Source organism: Cotesia glomerata, linkage group LG7 (assembly GCF_020080835.1).
Source record: "Cotesia glomerata isolate CgM1 linkage group LG7, MPM_Cglom_v2.3, whole genome shotgun sequence".
NCBI lineage: Eukaryota > Metazoa > Arthropoda > Insecta > Hymenoptera > Braconidae > Cotesia > Cotesia glomerata.
The window spans coordinates 24536450-24559458 of NC_058164.1; the positions used below are offsets into that span (position 1 = coordinate 24536450).

General features: G+C 31.3%; 2 protein-coding genes across 10 annotated transcripts in view; both read left to right on the plus strand.

The window, feature by feature from the left end:
* LOC123269922 overlaps nucleotides 1-11260 on the plus strand; it is a 61684-nt gene extending 50424 nt beyond the window's left edge. For 4 of the 6 annotated variants that reach the window (XM_044735857.1, XM_044735856.1, XM_044735854.1 and 1 more), the window contains one exon: nucleotides 9688-11260. In XM_044735857.1, coding sequence (XP_044591792.1) covers nucleotides 9703-11235 — 1533 coding nt within the window. In that variant the 5' untranslated portion in view covers nucleotides 9688-9702 and the 3' untranslated portion in view covers nucleotides 11236-11260. Of the gene's footprint in view, nucleotides 1-9522; nucleotides 9628-9682 lie in introns of those variants that run through there. The other 2 variants (XM_044735855.1, XM_044735858.1) reach the window with 2 other exon arrangements.
* Nucleotides 11261-13794: 2534 nt separating this feature from the next.
* LOC123269916 (Golgi-specific brefeldin A-resistance guanine nucleotide exchange factor 1) lies at nucleotides 13795-22961 on the plus strand. Of its 4 annotated transcripts, none has more exons than XM_044735838.1 (5): nucleotides 13795-14224; nucleotides 15271-15490; nucleotides 15561-16193; nucleotides 16302-20542; nucleotides 22635-22961. In XM_044735838.1, the coding sequence occupies exons 1-5, from the start codon at nucleotides 14114-14116 to the stop codon at nucleotides 22737-22739; spliced, it is 5310 nt and encodes a 1769-aa protein (XP_044591773.1). In that variant the 5' UTR covers nucleotides 13795-14113; the 3' UTR covers nucleotides 22740-22961. The 4 variants fall into 4 exon arrangements, with proteins under 4 accessions (XP_044591773.1, XP_044591772.1, XP_044591769.1 ...); XM_044735837.1 differs by having other exon boundaries at nucleotides 15561-16166; nucleotides 16248-20542; XM_044735834.1 differs by having other exon boundaries at nucleotides 15561-20542.
* Nucleotides 22962-23009: the final 48 nt, after the last annotated feature.

Below are 23009 nucleotides of genomic sequence, written 5' to 3' on the forward strand. Positions count from 1 at the left end.
ATTTGTGTTTTTGTTTATAATGTCTATAAGCTCATTATACGCAACTCAAAAAGAAGTCCAAAAAAGGGACTCAGTTAGATGTCAGAAAATTGACTCCAAACTTATGAGTTCATTAAGAGCTCTTAGTTCTGACCTCGTAAAAAAGAGCTCCTTAAGACGTCACATTAGGACTTCTATAAGAAGTTTTTTAAAAGACTTCATACTGAAATCTTTCTGACTTGAATGCTGACTGGGTTATAGTTTATAGTTTGGACTTTCATACTGTCGAGTTTTAGTTTTTTAGTTTTAAAATAAAAATCTATTTTTCAATAATTAACAGTTTACATGAATAATCTTTAGCTTTCACTTATTTTTAATAAATATTAAATATTAAGATAAAAAGAATATTGTAAAAAACCATTGCTTAGTTGATTGACGATAATTGCGACAATGGAAGAAAGAAGAAATATGATACTTGTATTAAAAAATAAAAAATTTTATTTGTTTTTTTAACTTCCCGCTAAGAAAATTGAAAATTTTCAAAAATCGAGAAGTTATTGTTTTTACCCCGTTTTTCGAAAATCGAGTTTTCATCAGATCTCGACGTTTTGGAGGTTCTAGGAAGCTTCCCTGACTATTCCCGCGATGGTGTGTGTGTGTGTTTTTTTTTTTTTTTTTTTTTTTTTTTTTGTAGGGGGGGAATCCTTTTTACGGATTCTAGGCATAGCTGTTTGGCCTGGATATGTGGCGACTCGACGCAGCGTCATACTAATTCGACACTAACGCCCCTACCCACTAAACCCTAAACCCCTTTTCCTTCTTTCCTCTAATCCCTCATGGAAACCGCCGTCAGGCATTACTTCGTGAAGGGAGGATCTAGCTACTGCTCTTCCTTCTGGTGGCTAAGGTGGTAACTATCTTCCTTCTATCTTCTACTATTTGCTCTTTTTCTTTCGGTGGAACGCAAGTCTTTAAGGACTTCTGTTGCAAACGTGTTGGTAGCGTTCCAGGCAGCTTCTGATGACAACATTGCTTCTACTAGTGGTGTGTGTGTGTGTGTGTGTGTGTGTGTGTGTGTGTGTGTGTGTGTGTGTGTGTAAACCTCCCATAACTTTTGAACGGCTTGACCGATTTGATCTCGGTTGGTGCCATTCGAAAGGGTTCGACTAAATTTAGATTTTGAAGACAAGTTGGACCGATTCGGACCGATAGATTTTGAGAAATCTTGAAAAAACTGCGAAAAAAAAAATTTTTTAAATGTGTTTTTTTTTTAATTACTTTCAAACGGCTTGACCGATCAATTCCAAAAACGAATCAGCTGTTAACATCAAAAAACCACGTTGATCGCCACCAAGCTAGTCAAAATCGGTTGATTTGTTCGTGAGTTATCGTTGACGAAAGAAATCGAAAAAATAGTATATTACACACCTAGGGGAATAAAGTAAGAAATGTCTCAAATCACATGTAATTGTTGACCGAGGCGAAGCCGAGGTCAACAAACATGTGATTTGAGGCTTTCTTATTTACTTCCCGAGGAGTGTATACTATTTTTTTGTCCGACGAAGGCGGAAAGCGGCAACTTAGTTTAGCGCAGCGGGACGAAAGTTGCCACTTTCCGCCCGGAGGGCAAAAAAAGTGTTTTTTTTTTCCAATTACACCGAAATTTCCGGTCTGATCAATTTGTGTTTGAAAATATATCATAGAATTTAAAAAACTGCGTCGAATTCCGCCAACCACGTGAAAATCGGTACATTTATTCAAAAGTTATTGCGGTTTGAAAATTCAAAAAATAGTGTTTTATTAAACTTTCATCAGACTTTTTTTAACAAACTACACGAAAATTATATTATTGAGCTCGAAGAGCTCAAAAACGTATATGTGCAATTTCAAGCGCTTAATTACGAAAGTAGCGGGAAGTTGCAGGGATGGCCTTCAGGGTCAACCGTTTTCCTAATTTTTTTTTTTTTTCTTCAATTGTATTTATCTAATCAATAAAAAATACAAGTTTTGCCTAAGCACCTAGTTAAAAAAATAATAAAAGAATATTTTTAGTTACAGCATTACAAAATTTAACTTTTCTCCTCTTGATAAAAAATCCTGTTGAAAAAAAACTTAACAAATAAAATAATTAGAGCAGGTAATTAAAAAGATATAAAATGACGTAATTACTTTATTAAAAATCAAGCTCCATATACAATTACTTATATAACAACTATGAGCCTTAAACACAATTTATTATTTTAAAAAATATTAATAATTCTTAAGCTAGTCGATTTTTTTTTTCATTTATTAAATTAGAACCAAAAAAATATTCTTTAACAATTTCACTTATAGTTTTTTACAAATAAAATTTTTTTATTTTTTTGTAAAAATTTTTTTAATGAAAAAAAAAATTTTTAAATATCGGATTAAACTTAATTTTTCCTAAAATATTATTGTGTTTAAGGTAAAGGAATGTTTTTGGCTGCACTGATAGAAAGATTTGTTTATAGGTAAAAATAATTGTTAATATTTAACAAATCATTTATTAGAGACCACTTTTTAGTATTAAACAAATATTTCTTAGTATTTAAAATGATTTGTTTGTTTTTAATAAATCTGATATTCATTTATTAAATATTAATAAATCTTTTTAAATACTACACTGTAAAAAATCCGGAGTGAATCAGGAGTGAATTTCACTCCCATTTCACTCTCATCACTCGGAGTTCCGGAGTGAAGTAATTAATCACTCCGCGTAGGGGGTGAATCCGGAGTTTTTATTTGCGGAGTGATTTCAGAGTGATTTCGAATTTCACTCCGAAAAACATCCACGTTCGGAGTTTTTAAAATAAATAAAATAAGGATGAATTTTCGTTCTACAAAAAAAATCCCAAAATTAATCTCTATATATATATATTTCTTCTGTGCGTGTGTTTGTCACTGAACTCCTCCTAAACGGCTGGACCGATTTTAATGAAATTTTTTGTGTCTTCCGGTGGATTCCAGAATGGTTTAGATTCACAATTCAGTCCACGAGAAAATGTTTATTTATTTATTTATTTATTTATTCAATTTAAATGCCAAGGCGAAAGCCAAATGGCAAAATTAATACATAGAGTAACATAAGTATTTGTAAATCTATAAACATTGTCGATATCAATATCAATATCAATATTCTGCATTGTAGCTAAAATAAGTGATAGTATAAATATAAAATATAATAATAAAAGATGGAAAATCGTATAAAGGTAATATGAAAAAGATGATATTAAGGGGTCTACCCTCTTTAGACGGGCAAATATAAGGCTATTTTCACGAATTTTTTTGACCGGTATACGTCATAAATATGGGCATAAAAAGTGTTAGGCCTAAAAAATACACTATTTAATTACACAAGAGAATTTTTTTTATATTTATTTTAATCAGTTTTTATACATAAAAATGAGGGAGAAGACTGGTCCAAAAAAAAGATGAGTGTGCGCTGTTGATGAAATATCTGGAATGGATGATCTGAAAAAAAAAAAAAAAATAGTTTTAGATTCAGTAAGTAAATGGCTATAGCGCATATCATACGATTTTTTTTTTCAAAAATGACAAAATGGCAGCCATTTTTCGAAAAAGTACGAAAAATCACGTTTTTTCCGTCGTTCTTTGCCAAAAATAAATAGTTAAACTCAAAATTTCAAAAATCGTATGATATGCGCGATAGCTATAGTCATCAAGAACATGTGGTTAAATTTTGGTAAGGTTCGGTTGAATAGTTTCGGAGATTTTATCAACAAGCCGTCCAAAAACGTCATTCCGAGAAAAACGCGTTTAAAGTTTTCTGTAACGAAAAATCGTGAAAAAATCTTACTTACGTCTAATCAGCGATGCCTGCACCATACATTATGCCTTCATCTTCTTCATAGTGCTCATTTTCATCCGAAATAGCCTGCCTTCGTTTCGTTCTGGCTTCCTTAGAAGCATCGGTGCTGCGGCGGTTTGCAACTCGTATGCGCGTTCTGTCACAGTCAGCAGCAAACTGTGCGGCGATCGGGCCGATTTTGACGCCCATTACTTCCAAAATTTTTAATACTGGATGAAATCCCTCGTTAATTAAAATATGATAAGATAACATGTAAGATGACATGTAAAACACTCATTAATTAGAGTAATAAATTTTGTATATATATCTCAGTTTAAATTATAAATTAAGTAAACTATTTGCAGTCAATGGTTCTTAGGTTCTTTGGTCTCCCTGAGCTCAAGATCGTAGAAGAAATCAAACACTCTAGATTTAAATGCCTCAATGCTAAGTGAGTTTATGACTTCGAGTGGTATTTCACGCCAAAGACGTATTGATGAGATTAAAAAAGAGTGTTCATATACTGTTGTTGAATACTTTGGAATACTGAACAAAATATTGTTGTATTTTGAAGCCAACCTATCCGAACGTCTTATGTCTTGTGATTCCTCAATAAAAAGACTCCTTAGGAAATTTGGTTCACCAGAACTGAATAGTTTATAGAGAAAACAAGCTAAGAGATACAGTCTTTTCGATTTGATTGAGAGCCATTTTAGAGAGCGACGATGAGGAGTAATATGATCATCACGCTTCAGATTGAAAATGAACCTGATGTCGTTGTTCATCAAGCGCTGTAATTTATAGTCCAGTCTTTTGGAGTTATCTATCAAAACCAAAGAGCAATAGTCAATTATTGGCATAACTAAGGCCATTATTAGTAATTTGCGATTTGCAGTGGATGATATGTTCTTCCTATGTTTGAGGTTGTTAAGTGTACCATAGACCTTACGTGAGGTATGAGCCACATGAATATCCCATGAGAGATTGTTAATATATATTAACTAGATTAATAATATTTTTATTAATAATATATTATTTTATTATTATTATTATTTATTATTTTATTTTTATTAATAATATATTTAATAGATTTTTTATTTATAAATTGTTGTTGACCTTGACTACCCACATGCACACAGTAAAAAATTTTGCGTCAATGCATCAAAAAATTTTGTGTTAAAAATTTTTGTGTTAAATATTTAACACTTTTATGTGTAAATTTAACATTAATTGTGTTAAATTAACACAGAAAAATGTTAAATTAACACAAAAAAGTGTAAAATATTTAATATACAAATTTTTAACACAAAATTTTTTGACCCAATGACGCAAAATTTTTTACTGTGCACTTTTCATATATTTTATAAATATAATATATATTGATCGACGTGGTTTTTTGAGGTTAAGAGCTGATTAGTTTTTGGAATTGAACCTTTAAGCCGTTTAAAAGTTATCCCAAAAAAACCACATTTGAAAAAAATTTTTTTTTCAGTTTTTTTAAGATTTCTCAAAATCTATTGATCTGAATCGGTCCAAATAGTTTTCAAAATCTAAGTTTGGTCAAGCTCTTTCGAATGGCACCAACCGCGATGAAATCAGTCAAGCCGTTCAAAAGTTATAAGCGGTTCACATACTTTCACACACACAGTAAAAAAATTTTCGTAAAATTTAACATAAAATTTTGTGTAGATGTTTTTTTTACATAAAATTTATGTTAATTCTACACAAGCGGTTTGTATTGATCAATCCATCCATTTTTTAACACACTCAAGTGTTAATTCAAAGTAAAACTACACTTTTTTAATGTTACTGGCCAACCAACACAAAATTTATGTTAAAGAATTCTTCATATATAGTCACGTATGCCACACAAGATAGACATGTAAATGTGATAGCCTCAACGTCATTTTAATTTGGTGGATTTTGATTTGTGTCATTACGTAAAATCCTTAAATGCAGCTAATAAATATACAATTGTAGTGTATGGCAATTAAAAACTAAGTAAATAAAGGGTAATTTATATTAAAACATCCGATAACAGAATTGCAACCTTAAAATTCATTACAAGGTTAATGTCCTTTCTAGTGTGAATCTAGCTAGATTCTTCTAGAAGACAGAATAAATTTTAAATTATGAGGAAATAAATAAAATAAGAAAAATTATAAATTTTATGATTATGAATCTAGCAGACATGTTGATTTTTTTTGACAAATTATTTACAAGTTAAAAAATACTTAAAAAAAATTACACGAATAATTCTTCAAATTTTCTACAAGTGAAATTTTTTTTAATTTTTGTAATAATTTTTCATTAAAAAATTGTAAAAATTTTCAGATGTCGGCTAACTTAATTTTCATTTATTTTTTTGAATTAGACAAAAAAATAAATAATTGAAATTAATAAATTATTAGAAAATAAACTTACAGTTTTTTTAATTTCCTACATGTGCATTTTTCCTTTAATTTATTATTTTCAATTGCTCATGTATTTTTTTTAATCACAAAATATATATATATATATTTAAATTATTAGTAAAACTCACATATTTGACAGCTGATCTGAGTAACACAAAGAAAAAGTTACAATCAACACTTTATTTGTGTTATGGATAACATTTAAGTGTGTAGAAATCCGAGAATCAGCCAATGAAAGTTTTAACATATTTTTGTGTTACTTTTACCCTCACGGTTTTGGAAATGCCGTAAAGATTCGGTATTTATACGATATAAATGCTGTATTTTTACCGTAATACTTCAGTTATTTTAGCCAGTTTTTTTGTCGAATTATTACGAAAAAATTACGAAATAAATTCAAAATATTTACGGCATTACAATAGAAAAATTACGGTATATTAACAGCATTTAAACCGTAAATGTACCGCATATTTACTGTATATCTGCGGCACTATTGCAGCAAAAAACCGGAAAAGAAGATCCCTACTTTCTATTACCGGCAAAATACCAAAAATATGCTGCTTTACTACTATTTTTCAATAGCTTAAAATTTTTTTTTATAATATTATAAATTATCATGAATAATTTTTAAGAGGCTGATAAATTAATTTCTCTGTTATTACTATTATTATCATTTTTTTTAGTCCAGACCGGGATTCGAACCCGGATCGTCTAGTTACGCGCTGAAGGCTCTACCAGTTGAGCTATCAGAGACACTATCCGCATCTATTTACTCAGTCACCTAATAAGACTCACCGAGTAATAAACACAACCGTCCATCTTACGGTAAAAAGCATTATATCTTTAATTATATCAGTATAAACGCGGTAAAATTGCTGTATATCTTTGGTATTTTTACCGTAGAAATACGATTTTCTTATTGTAAAATTATAGTAATATTATAGTTAATAGATAGATTTTTTACGGTAAAAGTTCTAGAGTTTTACGGTAATTTTATCGTATTATTTCTGAACTTTGCAGCAAAAGTACGGTAGAAGTGCTGTATAACTATAGTAAAAAAACTGGCCAAAATAACCACAGAAATACCGTATTATTTCAGAATTATAACGGTTAATTTATGGTAAACGCATTAATACCGAAAATTTACGGTATTTCAAAAACCGCGAGGGTAACACAGAATTATGTTGATTTCATCAATACAAACAGTATGTGTAGAATTAACATAAATTTTGTGTAAAAAAATCATCTACACAAAATTTTATGTTAAATTTTACGAAAATTTTTTTACTGTGCACACACACACACACACACACACACACACACACACACACACACACACACACACACACACACACACACACACACACACACACACATACAGACACCGTGACAACCTCGCGGGGATAGTCAGGGAAGCTTCCTATGACCTTTAAACGTCGAGATCTGATGAAAACTCGATTTTTGCAAAACGGGGTGAAAACAATAACTTCCCGATTTTTAAAAATCTTCGATTTTCTTAGCGGGAAGTTAAAAATGGTGATGCGCTCGAGACAGGGAGTCCGAACACACTATTACATTCAATTATGAATGACAATACTTTGATTAAAATTAAATCGAATGATCAATGGGAAAATTCACCATTAAAAAATAACTTTTAATGGGTAATGAAAATATTTATAATTAGAAAATTAAAATTAATGATTAATAAAAATATTTTTTATTAATGAATTAAATTTAATGGTCAACGAAAATTATTTCCATTTAAAAACTAGATTTAATCCTTAATGAAAATATTTTTCATTAATAAATTAAATTTAATGACCAATGAAAATGCTAATGCATTAAGAAATTTAAGGTAGTACCCTCGCCAGTCGTTTTCTTAGGATTTTTTTTTAACTTCGGCAGATTAATATTCATATAATTCTGCGTCGATTGGCGCAATTTGAAAATTTTTGACCATTTAGTTTCAGAGATATTTAATTTCAAAGTTTGAGTTTTGAACGCTCTTTTACATTGCGGTATACGGGATATCGAAAAGTTTACCTACAAACATTTTTATATCTCAGAAACTTTTCTTAGGATTCTTTTAAAAAACTAGAGTAACGTTAACTAACAACTAAACAATTTTTTAAAGATAATTTCATTGATAATTACCACACAGTTTCAGAGATATTTATTAATAAGTAATGAAAAATTTACCAGACTTTAGCCGAGGAGGGGATACGTTAATAAAACTGTGGCAACAACGCAAGTTTTGTGAGCCGCGAAAAAAATATGAGACGCGCATGCGCTGAAAAATTTGAAAAGTTTAATTTACTTTAAGTGTAACATTATAGTTATTAATTTTATTTATTTAAAAAAAAACGTAACAATGATTATTTTATGAAAATAAGTATTTTTCTATATTTATAAAAATTCAAAAAGTTAATAAGTTGAATATAATAATATATATTAATCTTTCATAAGTTATAAAAATAATAGTCAGATGAAATAATAAAAAAAATACTAAAATTTAAAATCCGTAAATACATCAACATAAAAAATTCAATTACTGATTTTTCTGAAAAAACAAAACAATATTGTCAATTATTTTTTTTCTATTTGTTATTTGCATATTTGCTAGTGATTTCTGTCGTTTTTCAAGGACTTTTTTTTATGAATCGTCCTTTATAAGTCAATTTTTCAGACATTGTAATTATATTTCCGAATAAATGTATGTAAATAAATAAATAAACGCATGTGTCAAAACAGAGGTTAATCTACAGTTAGTCCAAAACACTACAGTATAACCACTATAAAATATCTTAACGCTCACGCAGTGTTGCCAGACTTTTCAAACGATCAGTTTCTCGTTTGTGATTGGCTAAAATAAGTACATAAACAGCAAAAAGTTTTAGGCTTGTCAATAATGACTCTAAAGTATATGTACCATACACTCTAGTACAAACTTTTGACGACGGAAGTCGCGAGGATACTACCTTAATGCATTATTTGCAACTCTGAATTCTGTGTCACAGCGGTAACGCGCATGCGCGTTACTTATACTACATCTATATTTACGCAACTAAATATCTTGCACATGTCAAACATAACCTCTAATAAGTAGTACTTGTTTATTTTTTTTTAATTTATTTGAGCAATAAAATTAAAATAATTGTTGTTTTTTTTTTCAATTAAACAAGAACTAAAATAATATTTTTAAACCATTACATTAGTTTTGGCAAATTTTCTGCATGTCAAATTTTTCTAATAATTTTTTTGATAAAAAAAAGTTTCAACTAATAATTTCTTCTAAATTTAAATATTAATAACAGTGAAAATTGAAAAAAGTGAAGTAATATTAAATACGAAGAAGAAATGAAAGTAAAAGAGAGCCTATAAGAAATTTTGTGTCACTTGACAGAGGTATTAGTATAAATTTTAATATTTAATAACTTATATATTCATCTAATATTATTATTACAGTAAAGAAGATATAAAATGGATCCTGAATTAAATCCAACAACAGCTGGCAACTCACTGATGTATCAAGCCATCGAAGAAGACAAATTGGAAGATCTTAAATTGTTATTAGAAAATGGAATGGATGTAAATGAACCGATAATAACAACTGGAGAATTTGCTGGATTCACAGCATTGCATGTTGCATGCATGAAAAATAAAGATCACTTGGTGGATTTACTAGTTAATGATTATAAAGCAGATGTCAATGCAATGGCTGCTGACGGGACTGAACCCATTCTTTTGGCTTGTTTTTATGAACCACTAGGCGAATTTGAAACCTGGGTTGTAAACCCAAAAGTAGGCAGTAAAATACCAACATTGGTAAAAGCTAATGCAAATGTTAATGCCGAATTTGGACAAGAAATTTTGTCAAAGCACTTTAAAGACAGAGAATGGTGTCCCGATTTTGGTGACAAAATGCCACTAGCTGTATATACTGTTATTTATGATAAACCATCATTAACTTATTACCTTAAAAAAATAAACTTAGACATTATAAGCCTTACAAATAAAACATTGCTGATGTACGCTGCTGAAAAGAAATGTTATCAATATATTTTCCACATTGTGTTAAATGTAAAAGATCCTTTATTGATGGATAAGTTGATAAACCACCGCGATAATGATGATGTACCGCTAACTCATTATCCATTCCATCCTAAAAAATATGGAAAATTTCGATATCATGAAACTACGATGTTTACTTATGACTCTATGGGTGAAGAATTTATTCCTGAAATATTATCAGACTTGGGGACTGACCTGTACGCACTGATAAACAATGATCCAGCAACATTTTTGCCCAATCTAGCAGCTTACAGAGGTTGTCCATTGATACTGGAGGATTCTTTGCCTTATTATACTTCTATGTCCTTATCTAGGGCTTTGTACTACGCTACGCTTCCTATAGATGAAAATTCTGAGGATTTAGTACCTGTCATTCCGGAAGTTGAGCGACTTGATGCTCTGATGATAATCAGAGCAAATCGAGAAGATTGTATAGACATTGCTTTAAGAGATCTGGTCTTTAGGAGTGTATTCAGATTACCTGGTCCAGAAGAAGAAATAAAATTGATGGAGAAATTAGTTGCCAATGACGAAAAACTCAGAGCGACGGTAAATGACTTCAAAAGAAATTTCATTGAAAAAGAATTACAGGAGAGTTTTATTGAATTCGGCGATAAAAAAATGACAATGTATGATTTTTTGATGCAAGTTTTTGACAATAAAAAATTAAAATTTTTGGCTCGAGAAGAGAATTCACTGAATGTCCTACATAAAGTTTTCTGGGAGCGTTGTGATGACGATGATTTTTATAAGAGCTATTATAATCCAATTAAAACCAGGATAGAAAATGCTAAGGAAAGGTTAAGACATCTCGAAAATTTGAAGAAAATTTCTTCACTCAGAAAAGCTATACCGTTACCATTTGAACTGGTATTAGAAATTGTTGAGTATCTAAACAACAAATACTTGAACTTATTTATAAAAGCATTTTATAGTTCGTAACTTTATATTGAAACCAGTTTTAGTTTTAAAAAGGAAATTTTTTTTTTTTACTATTAACAGTTTTAAATACTTATATATAATTGTATATGGAACTATATATAATCCTGCATGGTTGTATATTGCTCCATATACAGTCATATATAATTATATATGATTATATATAACCTCACATACAATTCCATCTATAATCATGTATGATTATATATAATTATGTATGATCATATATAATTGTATATAATTATATATGTGATTCCATATATAATCATATATGATTATATACAATTATATATAATTATACAGAAACATTTTTTCTCGGGTATAAATAATGACTATCCAAATATATATTAAAAATTAAAATCAATTTTTATATTCCATTTATGATAAACTCATATGATACATTATGTAGATCATAGAATCATTATCATCTGAGACAGCAGCACAGCAGACAGACACTTCAAGACGCACGGAGATCACCAAAGTTAAGCAGCATTGAGCAGGGTTAATAGTTGGATGGGTGACCGCTGGTGTCATAGCTATAAAATTATATCTAGATATTTTTTTTTGCATTTTAATTGGTTACACAGAATTGCGTAGGACCATATTAAATATTCTATCCATAAAATTAACCCATTAATTAATTAGGTGTAATAAATATATAATTAAATATTGTTATATATAATTATATATAGTTATGATTATATTTGGCCATTTTTCATATATAATCATATATAACCAATTTATATATAAATATATATAAATATTTTTTCTCGGGTAAGGCTTCTCGAAAATTTGAAGAACATTTCATCACTTAGAGAAACTATACCGTTATCGTTGGAAGTTGTATTAGATATAGTTGAGTATCTAAACGACAAACATTTGAACTTTTTTATAAAAGCATTTTATACTTCGTAATTATATATTGAAAATAGTTTTAGTTTCTCAATTTTGGAAAGAAAATTTATTTTTCAATTATTTACAGTTTTCACATTTAAGTAATAATTTAATCTATGAAGTTAGCGATATATTTTTACCGCATAATTGGTCTTGTTTGAAATTTATTGTCTGAATCTTACTAATAAATCAGAATTTTATCTTATTGATCAAATTTAAAAATCAATTACGCTGTTAACATTATTCTTGTACCTTTTCTATATTTTTATACTATTATAAGTAATCATTATAATAATATTATGTATACTTATAATCATACACATTTATTTTGTAATTTTAAATACCTTGCCATTCGGCCTATGCCTAGGTATCTATTATCGATAAGTATAAATACCAATAATAAATTTTCTTGTAAAAACTTATACATTATTTTTTCTTCCATTTAATTTCGTTGTTATCTCTTGATAATAGTTTTAAATGTCTTAATTACTTTATTAAAGATTAAGCTTCATATATGAGACGTAAAAAACCTGTAACACAATTTATTAAGAAATAAAATTTATATTAAAACAAAAATTATTTAGAAATATATTAAAAAGTAATTTTTTTTAATTAATTAATTAAAAAATTAATTTTCAATAAATTGATAAATTTAAAAAAAAATTAATTTTTAATAAATTAATTAATTTTTAATAAATAAATTAATTTATAATAAAACGATTGATTTTGAATCAATTAATTAATTTTTAATAAATAAATTAATTTATAATAAATTAATTTGTAATAAATTAATTTATTTTTTAGAAATTAATTTTTTAGAAATTAATTTGTAATAAATTAATTAATTTCTTAGAAATTAATTTTTAATAAATAAATTAATTTATAATAAATCAATTGATTTTGAATCAATTAATTAATTTTTAATAAATAAATTAATTTATAATAAATTAATTAATTTTCAATAAATCAATTGATTTTGAATCAATTAATTAATTTTTAATAAATAAATTAATTTATAATAAATTAATTAATTTTTTAGAAATTAATTTGTAATAAATTAATTAATTTTTTAGAAATTAATTTGTAATAAATTAATTAATTTTTTAGAAATTAATTTGTAATAAATTAATTAATTTTTTAGAAATTAATTTGTAATAAATTAATTAATTTTTTAGAAATTAATTTGTAATAAATTAATTAATTTTTTAGAAATTAATTTGTAATAAATTAATTAATTTCTTAGAAATTAATTTTTAATGAATTAATTAATTTCTTAGAAATTAATTTTTAATAAATAAATTAATTTATAATAAATTAATTAATTTTCAATAAATTAATTGATAAAAAAAAATTAATTTGTAATAAATTAATTAATTTTTTAGAAATTAATTTGTATTAATAAATTAATTAATTTTTTAGAAATTAATGTGTAATAAATTAATTAATTTTTTAGAAATTAATTTTTTGAAATTAATTTTTTAGAAATTAATTTTTAATAAATTAATTAATTTAAAAAAAATTAATTTTTATAAAAATTTTTAAATGTCGACTACAGGTAAGCTAGATTTCATTTAAAAATCTTCAAGGTAAATTTATTAGATACAAATGTACACACATGATGTCGTTAGTATCGGCCTATATTTATTTATGTAAGTACATATACACAGGAATGTGGTGTTAGTATAATGTGTTGGAATCTCGACGTGTGTTCGGTCTGACATTTGACGTGAACATTTTTAATTTTTCACTCCGTGCTACTTAACACGTTTGCGCTTACATTTAGTTTTTATACGGAACTAATAAATTAAATATCAAAGAAAATTCATGTGGATGCTGATGAGCTATCTGTCAATTTTCTATAAAATAGCTCCAGTCGAGTTGATGATGTCAAGATGAGAGAGTGAGTATATTTATTGGGTAAATAGTGCAGTCCGAGTGATAACAGACAGCCAGACGATCGACAAGTGTGAACAACACCAACATCAGGATGTCCAAGTCAGGGTGTCCTGGAGCTGGGCTCTACGTCGTCGAGGGTGAGGTCTCTCTGTTAATGACCGCGATGCGACGTGGTGTAAGATGGTCATCTCATTCACATCAGGTTTGTTTTTTTTTGTTTTTATTGATTTTTTTTTTTTTATTATTAGGTTAGGTTTGTAATTTTATCAACAGATTGTTAATTTAGTTTGAAAAAAAATTTTTTTTTTCATTTAAAAAATTATTTTTGAATTTTTTTGTTAAAAAAATATGAAAGTTAAAAAATTATAAAAATTAAGTTAGCCGACATCTAAAAATTTTTATAATTTAAAAAAAAAATTAAAAAATTTTTTTATTTGTAAAAAATTTTAAAAATTATTTGCAATTTTTTAGTTCTAATTTAATAAAATTAAATTATTACAATAAAATTTTTATGACTTTTTTAATTACAAAAAAATTTTAAAGAAATTTTTTTTTTATTTTTAAAAATAAATTTTTTCTTTATTTAAAAAAACATTTTTTTTAATTTTTATTTAAAAAAAAATAAAAGTTAAAAAATTATGAAAATTAAGTTAGCCGACATCTAAAAATTTTTGTAATTTTTTTTTTTAATCATTATAAAAAATTTTTATTTTTATTTTCAAAAATAAAATTTTTTTTTCTATTAAAAAAATTATTTTAAAAATTTTTTATTTTAAAGAAATAAAAGTTAAAAAATTATGAAAATAAAGTTAGTTGACATCTAAAAATTATTATAATTTTTTTGCAAAAATTATTACAAAAATATTTTTATTTGTAAAAAACTAATAACTATGTGCAATTTTTTTAAAAAATATTTTTTAGTTCTAATTTAATAAATTAACCAAATCAAAAAGTCAAAAATGTTAGCTAACTTTATTAATATTAAAAAATTTAGTTACTAAATTTATTTTATAATTATTATTATAGAATATTTTCTATTTTTTTTAGAAATTAAAAAAAAAATTTTATCTCAATTTTGATTAAATTAAAAAAATTTTATTATTGAAATAAAAATTTATTTATTAAAATTTTAAGTTAATTTAAATTCAGTAAACCAATTTTTTAAGAAAATTAAAATAAAAATTAACGTTAAAAAAATTATTTCCACCCCTTACAAAAAAAAGTAAACAAATACAACACCTAAAATAGCTATGGGACATAATTTTCCAGGACGAAGACCAGGATGTCCTGATGAAAGGTTTGACAACCTTAAAAGAAGCCTTGAGCGACTCAAAAAGTCTGTCTCAACTGGAACCAGGGGTGTTCTTGGCGCCATTTTTAGAAATAATCCGTTCAGAAGAAACAACGGGTCCAGTAACAAGTCTCGCGTTAGCCGCTGTGAATAAAATAATATCTTACGGATTGATAGGTAAGCTCAAATCTTCTTTCCTTTCCAATCTTCTATCTCTAAATTAACTCTCTATACCCCAACTTCTCAGATAACGACCACCCGGCAATAAGTTCTTGCGTGGAAGCAGTTTCCGACGCAGTAACGCACGCGCGTTTTGTCGGAACAGACGCTTCATCAGATGGCGTTGTTTTAATGCGAATCCTCCAGGTGTTACGAGCGTTAGTACTAGCCCCTATTGGCGACCACCTTTCTGACGAGAGTATCTGCGAAATAATGTTGAGTTGCTTCAGAATTTGCTTTGAAACCCGGCTCAGCGAGCTCTTGCGGCGTACTGCCGAACACTGTCTCCGTGATATGGTCCACCATCTTTTCGTCCGACTACCTCAATTCGCAGATGACACTCGCGTCCTTCCGAATATGAAAAAAATGCGAGCTAACGGCATTGAAAACACTAGACCCAAGCGGAAAATCAGTAAGAATCTTAAGCAGAAAGTAAAACCCGCGAATGATGATCTGGATGATACTGATACTAAGGATTTGCTCAGTCCCGTGGAACGTATTCGCGGAAATCATTTAGCAACGACGCCTATCACTCCTGCGGGTAATATTGTAGATATGCAGGGATCGCTAGATCAAGGAACGCCGGATAAAATTGAAGAGGAGAAGGATAAGCTTAAGGATAGTAATTCTGAAGGTAAGTTAGTTGATAAGGACCAAGAAGGTAACCCAATTGCTAAAGACCAAGAAGGTAACTCAATTGTTAAGGACCAAGAAGGTAACCCAGTTGCTAAAGACCAAGAAGGTAACCCAGTTGCTAAAGACCAAGAAGGTAACCCAGTTGCTAATGATCAAGAAGGTAACCCAGTTGCTAATGATCAAGGAGATAAGACAGTTGAAAAGGATCAAGAAGGTAAAACAGTTAATGATAATGAAAAAGATAAGCCTATTCAAGAAAATGGCGATAAAAGTGAAGAAGATAAGATTGGTGAAAGTGTAAAGTCTAATGAAGATACCAAAAACGAAGAAAAATCTAAAGAAACTATCCCCGAAAGTCCGGAATTAGCTCAATCCCCGCTAGGTAGCGTAGAAGACTTGTCTGTCGATGAAAAGCTGCCCAAAATAGTCGTGGATGAAGTCCAGGAATACGTTAACCAACAAGGAGTACGTTTTACCCCTTTGCAACAATTGACTCCCTATGGCGCGTTGTGTATCCGCGAATTGTTCCGATTTCTAGTTACGCTTTGCAACCCATCCGACAAACAGAACACGGAAACTATGACCCATGTGGGTCTTAGTCTTTTGCAAGTGGCGTTAGAAATCTCAGCGGATGCGTTAGCGAACTTCCCTTCGCTGTTAACAGTAGTTAAAGACGAGTTATCGAGGAATTTAATCGTGCTTTTGAGCACTGAGAGACTTTCAATCTTAGCGGCTGATTTGCAAGTTGCGTTTTTGGTGTTTGAATCCCAGAGGGAGCATTTAAAGTTCCAGTTAGAACACTATCTGCTGAAACTTATGGAGATTATTGATTCCGAAAGCAGTAGGATCAGTTACGAACAGCGAGAGCTAGCGTTGGAAGCTATAACTAGGTTATGGAGGATTCCTGGATTGCCTGCGGAAATGTATATTAACTACGATTGCGGGCTTTATTCGTCGAATTTGTACGAAGAACTGATGAAGTTACTGTCGAAAAATGCGTCGGCTTTAATGGGGAATATGCACAGTATTCAGTTTGTTGCATTAGACGCGATAATTATGCTAATAGCTGGGATAGAAGCTCGGTGCAAAGGTTACAAAGATCTTTACAAGCCAGCTAGGCACGACCCTAGTCCTGTTTTACCGACAGTCGAAGATCTAAAGCTCGCCAAGACTAACAAGCGCTGGCTAGCTCACGGTACCGAGAAATTCAACGAACATCCGCGAACTGGAATCGCAAAGCTTGCCGAACACGGTCTTCTAGGCCTGGGGGAGCCCGATCCAGAGCGAATTGCAAAACTGCTGAGAGAGAATCCGATGTTGGACAAATTAGCAATTGCGGAGTACATTAGTCGGAAGGAAAACACGAATATTTTAAATGCGTTTGTCAAAAGCTTGGATTTAAGGAACATGCGCGTCGACCAGGCGTTGAGGTTCTACTTGGAGTCCTTTAGACTCCCGGGAGAGGCGCCACTGATCAGTCACTTGCTAGAGAAGTTTGCGGAACACTGGCATGATAGCAATGGGCGGCCATTTGCTTCAGCAGATGCTGCTTTTACCTTAGCTTACGCGGTGATTATGTTGAACGTCGATCAGCATAATCGCGTCGCTACTAAGCAGAACAATCCGATGACTGTCGAGCAGTTTAAAAAGAATGTAAAGAACTGCAACGGTGGGAACGCCGATTTCGATCAAGATATGCTGGAGGAGATTTACAATTCTATAAAAAGCGACGAAATTGTAATGCCAGCGGAACAAACCGGATTAGTGAAGGAAAACTACCTTTGGAAGGTTCTTCTAAGAAGAGGCGAGAGTCCTGAAAGCGCTTACATCAAAGTAGGCAACGAAGGAAGCTTCGTGGATAAGGAACTGGCTGAGAGGGCTTGGGCACCGATAATAAGCGCCCTCTGTCGCGCTTACGACAAAGCTCCAGACAGAACATTGCAGCGACGAGTCGCCCAGACTTTCTTGTGGTGCGCTGGGATTAGCGCTCACTACAACATGACCAGTGATTTAGACACCCTGATAGTCTCTTTGTGCAAGTTCACTGGATTAGCGACAGGTGGTGAGCCTGACCAAGTGATTCTCCACTTTGGAGGAAGCGGACGTTGCCAATTAGCTGCAAGAACGCTGTTCAAGATAACGCACCTGCATGGCGACGGATTGAGAGCTTCTTGGAAGAACATTATCGACTGTATGCAGACTCTTTACAAAGCCAGGTTGTTGCCAAAGAACATGACCGACGGAGAAGATTTCTTGGACCCTTTAGGGAAAGTTTCATTGCTAAGAGAACCAACGACTCCCAAAGCGCCCCCAGCTGGCCAAGGAATTCTATCAAGCTTGTATTCCTACATCGCATTGGACAGCCGCGTTCCACATCCTGCGGAAGCTACGGCAAAGAAACGCGCCGCTGATTGCATCGCCAACTGCTACCTCAAGCAGATCCTAGAAGAGTCCAAGTTCTTGCAAGAAAGTTCTTTAAGACCTTTAGTGGGTGCTTTAGTTTCCGTGAATTCCCATGATGAAGACATCGCTGTTTTTCTGTTGGAACTTCTTCTAGAAGTGACCATCCAGAACCGCGACCGGGTGATGTGTATCTGGCCGATAGTCCTCGCACATATGGATGGCTTGCTGACCACAGCAGCTCGTGAGAACCACCCTTACCTCCTAGAACGCGTCGCCGTAGGAATGCTAAGACTAGCAATTCGTCTTCTTCGAGGTGAAGAATTCGCAGTTACAGTTCTACCTCCGCTGATGCCACTTACCCACTTACCCTCAGCAACAACAGCTCCCCTAGCCCGGCAAATCGCTTACGGACTCTTTGAACTGCTAAAAACTGGCGCTGCTAACATCCACAGCAGCGAGGATTGGAAGGTCGTCTTCAGTTTGCTGGAGTGTTCCGGTGCTGGTGCGTTATCTCCCAAACACACTTCAGAAGATACCACTCAAAGGTCCGTCCTGGACCAAAGGCCCATAAGTCCTGTACCTGAGTGGGTTCTAGTGTCTCCAACTGGAACCGAAGCTCCTCTACCCGTTGCCGCGGATTCAATTGTCCTAGACCGGGATTTCCTGACCCACGACCCGGTTTCTTTGATAAAGTCTTGCGAGAGCTTGACATTCCTAGTCCGGGACGTCGCTCACGTTACCCCGTTCAACTTTGAGCTCTGCATCCAGTGCATCCGCACCTTTGTCGAAGCTGTCCTCCAGGTTCCAAGCAAACGCGTTAAATTGAACCCCTTGGCTCTTGAAAACGAAACCTACCACGCGGCTCCTATCCAGCTTCTAGAACTGATGCACACCTTGCACGCAAGAACCGCTCAAGTGTTCCGCTGGTGGGCGGAAGAAAGTGGAACTACTGAAGTAGTGAGCTTGTGGCCTACCGCCTGGCGCCCACTTTTGCAAGGAATAGCGAGACTTTGCTGCGATTCTAGAAGAGGAGTTCGCGCTGCGGCGATCACTTACCTCCAGAGCACTCTGTTGGCGGCGGACCTGAACCAGCTGACGGCCATTGAATGGTCCCAGTGCTTGGAACAGGTTCTGTTCCCGCTATTGGCGCAATTGTTGGGCCCCATTGCTGCCCATGATCCAATTGGCGTTGAAGAAACAAGAGTCAGAGCCGCCATGTTGCTGTCCAAAGTCTTCCTGCATCACTTGACGCCATTGTTGACTCTCCCCGGGTTCTTACCCTTGTGGCTCACGGTTCTTGACTTGCTCAGGTCGTATATGCATGTGGATCACAGTGAGTTGCTATTTGAAGCCATTCCTGAGTCCTTGAAAAATATGTTGCTGGTGATGTCTTCTACGGGAGTGTTGACGCCCACTTCTAACCTTTGGGAGCCTACTTGGAGGACTATTAATGGATTTCTGCCGAATTTGAAGGAAGAACTGTTCCCGGAACCGCAGGTTGAGTCAGAGGAAGCTAAAGGCTCGGAAGTGATTAGTTTAGTGGAACAGGAACAGCCGAGCTTCAGGATTGAGGGGTCCATTGCTGTGCAACCGGATAGTCAGGATGGTAATGATGTTCCGGTGGGAATTCCCCTTGTGGTGCCATCTCTGGGGGAAAATGATGTTAACAAGTCGCCGAATAGAAATTCGGTACTCTTGTCCGCGGAGTATTATAGAGCAGTAGGACAGGATTTTGGAATTCCGAGTTTGGGAGTTGAGGCCAAGGAACAACAACAGGTTATTAATCTGCTTAATCAGCCACCGCCAAGTGTCGCTAGTCCTGTGGCTATTCAGCCTATTTCGCAGTCCTTTGAGTTTTACCTACCGAGGGTGGATGGTAAAGCAGAGAGTGCGTTGGAGGAACAGACGGAAGAGGGCAGAGTTGAACAGCAGGATTTGGAGGGGTCTTTTAGTCCTACTCATCAACTTACGGTGAGTTATTTTTTATGAAATATATTTAAATTGAAAACCGCAGTCCATTTTTCCTTATTAATTATCTATATTATTAAGAAAATTAAGAAATTACCTTGGTTCTTGGGAACTATTTACATTTTTAAAGATATGAGCTCATCCTGATGTTACACTCATCAAGAGCTTTCATTTGAGTACCCACATCAATTTTTCTTATAATTATACAGTGCAACCTTGATATAACGAAACTCAAGGGAAATATAAATTATTCGTTATATCGAGTTATTCGTAACAGTGAGGTTTGTTATATCGAGGTTAGATTAAACTCGATTCGTTAAAACAAGGTAAGAAAATTTCCATTAATAACCCAATCACTAATCACTAAAGTTAACCAGCATTGAGCGAAGTTAATAGTTAGATGGGTGACTGCTGGTGTTACAGCCATAAAATTATGTATAAAATTATTAATTAGAAGTAATAATATATAATTAAATATTGTTATGTATAGTTATATATGATTATATATAATTAGACCTGGACAATTTTTGGATCCAATCATATATAGATCATTTTCATCAGGAAATAACAACTCATTTAAATCAGAACACAGAATTTATTATTTGAAATCATTTAAATCAGTTGAAAATCAAAATAGAAATCTTTATCAATGCATAAGCATAGAATATAAACATAAAATGTAAGCGTAAGAAATTAATAACATGATTTAAAAATAATGATATTAGCTTAATCTTCATTTTTTGATTCTTTACTCGAAAGAAGTTCATAATTGAATTTTCGTTATATTGAGGTTGTTTGAAAAATATATTCGTAATATAAAGATATATTTTACATAGACTCTTATGAGCAGTTCTGGGGGATTTTGAAAAATTCGTTAAATCGAGGAATTCGTTATATTGAGGTTACACTGTATATATTATATATATATATATATATATATATATATATATATATATATATATATATATATATATATATATATATATATATATCCCTTCGTTGGTCGCGTCTTTTTTAGTTTCTCGCTCGCACTATAGCGAGTCTCTATAGGTTGAGTAGTTGTTAGGCGGCGATTCGCTTATAGCGCGACCAACGAAGGGATATATATATATATATATATATCCTTTATATGTATATATGAAAAATATATAAAAAATGCATGTGGGTACTCAAATGAAAGCTCTTGATGAGTGTAACATCGGGATGAATTCATATCTTTAAAAATGACACTAATTAAAAAATGACCTTGTATCTTGTAAACTATTGACATTTTTAAAGATATAAGCTCATCTTGATGTTAGACTCATCGATACCTTTCATTTGAGTACCCACATCAATTTTTTCATATATTTGTATATTTTATATATATCATATATATGTATATATGAAAAATATATCAAAAATGCATGTGGGTACTTAAATGAAAGCTCTTGACGAGTGTAACATCGGGATGAATTCATATCTTTAAAAATGACCTTGTATCTTGTAAACTATTGACATTTTTAAAGATATAAGCTCATCTTGATGTTAGACTCATCGAGACCTTTCATTTGAGTACTCAAATCAATTTTTTCATATATTTGTATATTTTATATATATCATATATATGTATATATGAAAAATATATCAAAAATGCATGTGGGTACTTAAATGAAAGCTCTTGACGAGTGTAACATCGGGATGAATTCATATCTTTAAAAATGACCCTAATTAATAAATGACCTTGTATCTTGTAAACTATTGATATTTTTAAAGATATAAGCTCATCTTGATATTAGACACATCGAGACCTTTCATTTGAGTACCCACATCAATTTTTTCATATATTTGTATATTTTATATATATCATATATATGTATATATGAAAAATATATCAAAAATGCATGTGGGTACTTAAATGAAAGCTCTTGACGAGTGTAACATCAAGATGAGCTTATATCTTTAAAAAAATCATTAGTTAAAAAAGTACAGTGCAATTTAACAAAATTCATTATTTAATAAAGCCAAATTTATTTATAATGCACAAATCACGGCAGTCAAATAGTGACTGCAAAGTTACTAATTTTTTATTAAAAAATAATAATTATTTTTTCAGGCAAACAAACCACCTCAATTGGTCAACACAACAATGTTCAACTCCGCAGCGTATTTCAGTGAAGATCCAGCCGCAGATCGGCTTTTTGTCGTCACTAATCCTTGACGACTGTACATTTTCGATATTTATACTAAAGTAATAATAGTAATAATATTGTATTATATTAAATTGATTTATTATTGTTGTTTTTATTATTACTATTTATTATTATTATTATTAATATTATTAATGTCAATTCCAAATCCTCGCTACCTTAAAAGTGTCTAAAACAATCAAAGGTGTGTTTTTAAAAATTGTAATAAATAATTAAATCAATTGTAGCATTAACATTTTGGCTTGTATATTCAGCGTATACATAAATATATATATATATAT

What these genes read in the sequence shown, in the direction of transcription:
- LOC123269916 (XM_044735834.1), top strand. Translation starts at nt 14,114, where the DNA reads ATGTCCAAGTCAGGGTGTCCTGGAGCTGGGCTCTACGTCGTCGAGGGT. An exon ending in GGTCATCTCATTCACATCAG is followed by an intron (nt 14,225 to 15,270) that starts GTTTGTTTTTTT and finishes CACCTAAAATAG; the next exon opens with CTATGGGACATAATTTTCCA. An exon ending in AATATCTTACGGATTGATAG is followed by an intron (nt 15,491 to 15,560) that starts GTAAGCTCAAAT and finishes CCAACTTCTCAG; the next exon opens with ATAACGACCACCCGGCAATA.